Source organism: Propithecus coquereli, unplaced genomic scaffold (assembly GCF_000956105.1).
Source record: "Propithecus coquereli isolate 6110/MARCELLA unplaced genomic scaffold, Pcoq_1.0 Scaffold28, whole genome shotgun sequence".
NCBI lineage: Eukaryota > Metazoa > Chordata > Mammalia > Primates > Indriidae > Propithecus > Propithecus coquereli.
The window spans coordinates 12,235,668-12,243,632 of NW_012148396.1; the positions used below are offsets into that span (position 1 = coordinate 12,235,668).

Genomic DNA, 7,965 nt, shown 5'->3' on the forward strand with positions numbered 1-7,965 from the left:
CTCAGCCTGGTCTCGAACTCCTGACCTTGAGCGATCCACCCGCCTCGGCCTCCCAGAGTGCTAGGATTACAGGCGTGAGCCACTGCGCCCGGCCACAAATTAGAACTTTTCATCAATCACATGGGCAAGCAATAGGAGAATGCCATCCTCATATCTGCTGGGCTCATCTGTACTGCAGAGCGATTTAGAAACACAATCTTTTCTAATGATAAATGTCTATCTAAAGGATTGAGTAAATGAACTGTGGTACTCCCATATAATGGAGTATTTTGTAGGCATTAAAGAGCATGAGGCTGCCAAGATCATTCAATGGGAAAAGAATAATCTTTTCCACAAATGGTGCTAGGACAACTGGATAGCCACATGCACAAAAATGAATTTGGACCCCTACCTCATGCTATACACAAAATTCATTCAAAATAAAACAAAAGGCCAGTGAGATGGCTCACACTTGTAATTCTAGCACTATGGGAGGCGAGGTGGGAGGATAGCTTGAGGTCAGGGGTTCGAGACCAGCCTGAGCAAGAGCAAGACCCCGTCTCTATTAGAAATAGAAAAAAATTAGTGGGGCAACTAAAAATAGAAAAAAAAAAATAGTCAGGCGTGGTAGCTTGGGCCTGTAGTCCCAGCTATTTGGGAGGCTGAGGCAGAAGGATTGCTTGAGTCCAGGAGTTTGAGGTTGCTGTGAGCTAGGCTGATGCCCAGCACTCTAGCCCGGGCAACAGAGCGAGACTGTCTCAAAAAAAAAAAAAAAAGAACAAAAAAATCTCAATGAAAAAGCTAAAAGTATAATACTCTTAGAAGAGAACATTGGCATAAATCTTCGTGACTTTGGATGAGGCAATGGTTTCTTAGATATGACACCAAAAGCAAAAGCAACCAAAAAAATAAAATAGATAACCCGGACACATAATAATTAAAACGTATGTGCTTCAAAGGTCGCCATCAGAGGCACCCCATAGAATCAGAGAAAATTTTTGCAAATCATATATCTGATAAGGGATTTGTATATAAAGAACACTTATAACTTAATAATAACAATACAAAGGCCCAATTGTAAAATGAACAAAGGATTTGAATAGACATTTCTCAAAAGAAGATACATAAGTGACCAATAATCACATGAAAAAATGCTCAACATCATTAGCCATCAGGAAATGCAAATCAAAATCACAGTGAGATACCACTTCACACCCACTAGGATTGGATGTCTATAATCAAAAAGTCAGATAATAACAAGTATGGGTGAGGATGTGAAGAAATTGGAAACTCCACACATTACTGTTGGGAATGTAGAATGGTGCAGCTACTTTGAAAAACAATCTGGCAGTTCTTCAAATGGTTAAATATAGAATTACCACACGGCCCAGAATTTCCACTCCTAGGTATCTACCCAAGAGAAATTAAAAATAAAAATACATCCACACAAAAATTTACACGCAAATACTCATAATAGCATCATTCCTAACAGCCAAATGGTGGAAACAATCCAAATATCTACCAACTAACAAATGCATAAACAAAAGTTGGTATATCCACACCATGGAATATTATTCTACCATAAAAAGGACGGTAGTACTGATGGACACTATACCATGATGAACCTTGAAAGCAGTATGCTTAGTGAAAGAAGTCATGTATGATTCCATGCACATGAAATGTCCAACACAGGCAAATTCATAAAGACTGAAAGTAGATCAGTGTTGCCAGGAGCTGGGTGACAAAAATATTCTGGAATTGATGGTGGTGACAGCTACACAACTCTGAATATACCAAAAACCATTGAATTGTACACTTTAAATGGGTGAATTGTATGGCATGTGAATTACATCTCAATAAAGCTGCTACTAAAAAATAGTGATACTCAGCACGAGGCTGACCTAATCTGTGCTGACATGGAAAGCCAGTGGCTCCGGAGGAAATCACCATGTGAGCTCACTGTAAAGGCAGGCCACATCTCTGCATTCTCTCTCTCCCTCTTTCACACAGGCACACAGTGGTCATCCCGGCCAGTGAGACTGGGGGCCAGAGATATATACTCTCACCATTTTTCATGTACTTCTACAGTGCCTGATTTTTTTTTTTTTTTAGCATATTTTACTTTTGACAGTAAATGCAGACCAAAAACTCTCTCCAAAGAGCCCCAAATAACTGCTAGCCTCTGCTTCTGCCAGCTGAGCTCCAAACAATTGCAGATGATGCCCCACACCCTAACTCACTCACCCATGCAAACACCCTGCAAATGCTCGCTGAGGGGCTGGGGCCAGTGCCAGAGACAGAGATAAACCCAAGCTCAGAGGCCAGGATGGGAGAGAGTGGGGACACATGAGGAGGGGCCAGGTACAATGGCACCAGGTAGGCCCAGGGCCTGCGAGGGTATTGAAGAAAGCACAGGCCACACACTTGGCACATGCCCCATGGCATGTGCCATGATCCTCCTCCTGGCCCCTCTCCAGCCCCACCTTTTCCCCAGACCAATGGACATCTCCCAGGTGGGTGCATTCTGCAGGGATCAACTCCACCCACTCACCAACAGCACTCACCCCTTCCCACCCCTCTCACACCTTACTAGCCCTTCCAGGACCATCTCATCAGCCTGGTCAGCCATCCCCAAGCCCCATCCTCAGATCCACACTGACTCTGTTTCCACCCCAGTTCCATCCCTGACAAGACAAGCTTAAAGTCTCTACCCCTGGCTGCCCAGGCCCCCTGGCTGGCCCCATTCCCCACTCCCTGTCCCGTACCTTATGCTCTGACCTCAAGGACAGGCCCTGCCCGCTGTGTGTGCAGCACTGTTTGGGGTTCAGGCAGCTCCTTTGTCACCAAATATCCTCCCCTCCAGTCACCTTCATCACTTCAATTCTCCCCCAAACCCCTTACTGCCCTCCTGCACCAGACCACAGGCCTTTCCAGGCTCCTATGAGCTGCCCTGTAGCGGAGTGGCTCAGCCTCGGCGACCTGTCACAGGCCAGGCTCGGGGGGGTCAGGACCCCTTTGCTGCCAGGCTCGCTGGCTGCAAGTCACCAGCCCACAGCCCCTGGCATGGGAGGCCCCCTCCCATGAAGAACCCAGAGCTCTCCCACCACAGGCCCCAATGGCCTCAGCCCCAGAGGAATCTGCCCTGGAGAGAAGGCAGGGAGGATGGGGAGGGGTGAGGGGCTTGGGCAGACAGGAAGTTGAAAATATTCTGGGAGGAGCATGACCGACCAACTGCACAGGGAAGACTGGGGATTTCCAGGCGGAGAGGCAGGGAATGATGTGTCTAGGGTAGGGCCTGAGATGCTGGAGGGGTAAAGGTCACTGGGGTGAGGGTCAGACAGAGATGATGCCTCTGTGAGGGAGGGCAGGGCTGGGAGCAAGTGTGAGAGCAAGGAGGAGGCCAGGAGGCAGAAGCCAGAACCTTCCTCAGCTCAGTGTCAGGCTGCGCAGGGGTCCCCAGGTACAGGCCTGGGCCTCCCTGCCCTCCTTAGAGTGGGCCAGTGCTGAGCTGGGCCCAGGAGAGTGGTACTCCCCTATCCCTTCTCCACCTGCTCACAACGGAGGTGACTCAGGTACTACCTCCCAGGCACTCACTGGCTGACAGCACGCACCATGTCCTTCCCTCTTCCCTCTCTGGGGTCCAAGGGGCTCACAGAGGCCAGGCCTGGAAGAGGTGCAGGGCACACGGGGCCACCTCTGGCCTTCCCTGGGCCACTGCTCAGCCTCAGCCTATGCCCCCCAGCCACAGGTACCAGCTCAGCCCCTCTCCCACCTCCCTGTCTGAGTCAGGAGCTGAGGACCTCAGGCACCTAGTACGTCCCACGCTCTCTTTACCTCGGTCCTGCTCAAGGAAACTCGGCACCTGCTTTCCTGCTTAGTGACTTTCAGGTCAGTGCCACACACATGCAGGCAGCTGCACCACCACACAACAATCCCCCCTCAGGTAGGCACCCAAGCACTCACACACAGGAACTGGGTGGGAGGGCACCAAGATGGGATCTGTCAGGCCCCACTCCTGGACAAGGTGGAAGTAGGTCCCCACCCCAGAAGTAGAGGAAATAAATCCCCTTGGGCCAGGATGGACTCTGGCACCACACACAGCCCAGAGACCTGACCAGACCAAGGAGGGTTCCAGAAGGAAACACTATTCTACATAGGTATCCCCACTTTAAACAAAGTGGCCAGTTCATAAACAGTCCTCTCCTGGGGTTTGTCAGGAAGACCGGGGCCCAGGAAGGCAGCTGCTCCCCTGACCTGCACCTGTCCAGGTGGACCCCCCAAGGCAGGGCCAGCTGTGCAGAGCATGAGCAACAGGTGGGCCTCCCAAGGCCTCCCCAGGGTGCAGTGGTCAGGCTTAGGAGCCACTCTCACACGAGCGTCTCCCCTGGCCCAGGTGTACTGGTCACACAGGCAAACAGGCTGGCCACAGCACTGGCAAAGAGGACCACAGCAGCACATCCACCCTGCCCAGGAAAGCTGGTCATGGGGTACACCTGAAAGAGATGAACCCAAGGCACAGTGAAACCTATCCTGCCCGGGCAAGGACACGGTGGAGAGTGGCACCACAGGGCCCCGGGCAGAGACCCAGCAGGACCTCTCTCCCTGAGCTGCCCTTGGGGGCAGAGCCAGCAAAACCAGCCGCACGAAGCTGGAACCTGCTGTGGTCGGCACTGCCTGAGGCCCCCACCCTGACCCTCCCCAGCAGCTCACTCCCAGGCCTCTAAGCCTCTGTGGGCTGGGAGCCAGAGCTGTGTCCATGCCTCCTCAGAGCCCAGCGACCCAAACCCAAGCCAGGCAGCTGGGCTGCAAGAGTGGCAAGAGCAGTGAGGGCTTGGGCAGGTCCAGGGGCTCCGGGCAGGCAAGGAGCAGGACATGGGGGTCTGCCAAAGCCACAGAGTGGGTGGATAGGCCACTCTGATGTTCTTCTAGAGAACACAGAGGGGCTGCTCTGACTTCCCCAGCCCACAACTGCCCCCCAGGGGACAGAGAAGGGGTGCCACAGGAATCCCTGCCAAAGAAAGGTAGCAGCCCAGGCCCAAGCCAGTTTGGGGAGGTGAGGAGAGGCGACAACTATGCAACCCATTGCCAGGCAGGCGCAGCCACCCTTGCCCCACAGGGACCCGCCCCAGAGGTGGGGCAGGGGGATGGCTCAGCCTTGACCCACGTGTCTGCTAGACACGCACACTGGTCACCGACCTGACTGCGGGACTGACAAGCCCTGGATGCACCCACCCACGCGGCGGCCCACCCCACCCACTCATGCATGCCTCAGGATGCCCTATTAAGGGCATGGCTGCGGGGGCTCAGCCCAGCGTGCCCGCCCCTTCCCTGGGCGCTGGGGGTAGGGGACGAGCAAGGCTAACAGGCCAACAGGGTGGCTGGGCTCTGGCTGGGCCGCCATCTGGACGGCCACCGTGGGCAAGGTGGTCAGCGGCCGGGTTGTCAGGTTCGCCAACCTGGAGGAGCCGAGGCAGACGGCAGCGCAGCCGGGACGGGGTGAGGGACGCCGTACCTTTATATTTCTCCCGCACCTCCTCGTAGGCCTGGATGAAGTCCTGCTCGTCGGGCGGCTGGCCAGGCGTCAGCAGGGCGGCCATGCCGGCGGGCGCGGGACTCAGCGGCGCAGAGGGAGCCTCAACCCTCGGCGGCCGTTCTGTCCCTGCGGCCGCGCGCGCCGCTTAAAGAGGCCGCTCCCGCCCCGCCCCCGCACCCAGGATGCCCCACGGGCGGGGCGGAGCGGGGGGCCGGGCCCAGGGGAGCTGCGGCCGGGCAGTCGGGCAGCTGAGCGCCTCCCCGCGGGCTTGGCTTGGCCAGGGCCGGCCCCGCGGGCTCCAAGACTAGGTCTCACACGCTTCCTGGCGGGCGCACCCCCCTTCCAGCTCCGCTCTCGACCCAGTCACGGCCCGCCGACGGCCCGAATCCCTGCCTCCGGCCCCCTGCCCCGTCGGCCCTGACCGGCCCAGCTCCCAGCCGAGGCAGCGACCTCACCTGGCCGCCCTAGGCGCGCCCCTGCCCTCCTCCCTCCCTTGCTCCTTCGCCTGGGCTGGAATTCTCTCACTGCAACATTGCTGATAGACAGAGTTGGAATCTTCGGTATATAAATAGCTCTTAAAACACAACAACAAAAAAACTACACATAGAACTGGAATAGTCAGTTTACACAAGGAAAAAAAATGGTGATAAAAGAAAAAGATAGCCGGGCGTAGTGGCACACCTGTCCCAGCCACCCGAGAGGCTGAGGCAGGAGCATCACTTGAGTCCAGGAGTCCAGCCTTGGAAATATAATGAGACCCCATCTCTTAAAAAAACACAAAGGAATAAAACCTCATGATGTCTGCACCTAACTTTCAAATAATTCTGCAAAAATTTCTAAAAAATAATTTAAAACAACAAAATAATTATTTTCCACCCATCAGATTGGCAAAGCCCTTTCTCCCAGCAATGACAAATGTCCTCCTTTTGAGAACACCCCGGCAATACCTCTCTAACCTTAAATGCTGCATGCCCTGTGACCAAGAGTCTCACTTCTAGCAATCAGTCCTAAGAAGATCATGGCCCAAGGCCATTGCCGGCAGCAGCAGGGGTTGCTGGGATGCCCAGCACTGCACGCTGCCCCCACATCTTTGATGCTGAAGAAGGTCAGGGCTGAGAAAGGACATTCCTGATTCCCTTTCAATTGGGAAAAAGATGACCTCATTCATTAAAATCCACATGTGATATGAAAAGCCCAGAAGGGCATGCACTGCCCACACTGACCCCAGGGGCCAGGTGCAAGGTGGCGACAGAGCTTCCTGTACTCTTTTCTGCTCCTCTCCTCTTCCACAAGCCACATTTGTGCTCCCACCAACCAAGCTTCTCAGGCTCAGCACCTGGCCTCCCAGCCCTCTCCCAACAAGTCTCAGTCCACCCTCCTGTCCTCCTGTAGCCCCCCCAACCAGGTGCCTCCTCATTCCCTAGGGGTCCTAGTGGCGGACTAGGGCAGTACTGTGAAGAAGCCTAGAGACCCTCCACTGGCTCCTCCCTTTCCCAGTACATCCGGCTGAATGGCCCCCAGCCCGAGGTTACCCACTTCCTACAGGGAGGGGCCACCCTCCAGCTGCCCACCCCTTCCCCGGGGCCTCTCACTGTGTCTTTCCCATCCTTCTCCCCACACTGGCAGCTACTGGAGGGCAAGACCAGACCTTGGTTCAGGGAGGGGCTGGGGCTCTGGACAACCAGGCACCCCCCTCCTGTCTTGCTCCTATACACTCCCACCTGCCCCTGTTGGTGGCAGCCAAGATCAGGGGCTTGGTGCCCCAGAAGCCCAAGAAGTTATCATGGTCACATCCGAGCACTGGACCTTTGTCATGAAGCCAGTGATGGTGCTGCTGCGGCAAGGAGCCCAACCTCAGGCCACTGCAGCTTCCCAGGTGGGTCCAGCAGATGGCACTGTGCTGTCTGCACTTACCTGGGACTGCGGGAGCCCTCCCTGACCTGCAGATCTCAGCAAGCTTCTCACCCAGTCCCAGCACCTGCATACAACACACAGCAGGTGCCCAAACAACAAGGTGTGCTGAAGAATTGCCCCTTCGGTGTTACCTGCGATGCGAATGACTGCCCGCTCAGCAGGGTCCAGGACACTTCCGTTGCTCCCAGCGCCACCCCCGCTTCGCCGGCTACGCTGTGTTTTCCCAAGGTTCCAGGGCAGTGTGTCCCCAGGGCTGGGCGAGCCACTGCTTCCATTGGAGACATCTTCAGCCACTGCCCGCGCCTCGGAGTCCTCACCCGACATGCCTCCTGGAACAGGGGCAGGAAGAGTCACACCTCTACTAGTGGAGGGAGCAGATGCTGTGCACTGACCCACCACCTTCCTCACCTAGACACTGACACCATTCCATCCACCGTATCACCTGGACACTGACACCCATGGTCCTCCTATGCTCTGCCTCATCCACAAATGGACCGTATACTCTCAACCCAGACATTGACAACCCTCCTTCCTCCAGC

General features: G+C 55.0%; 1 protein-coding gene across 3 annotated transcripts in view; it reads right to left on the reverse strand.

The window, feature by feature from the left end:
- Positions 1 to 7,750, reverse strand: part of PLEC (plectin) — a 59,231-nt gene extending 51,481 nt beyond the window's left edge. For 2 of the 3 annotated variants that reach the window (XM_012648031.1, XM_012648030.1), the window contains exon 1: positions 7,558 to 7,750. In XM_012648031.1, coding sequence (XP_012503485.1) covers positions 7,558 to 7,750 — 193 coding nt within the window. Of the gene's footprint in view, positions 1 to 5,491; positions 5,629 to 7,557 lie in introns of those variants that run through there. The other variant, XM_012648034.1, reaches the window with a different exon arrangement.
- Positions 7,751 to 7,965: the final 215 nt, after the last annotated feature.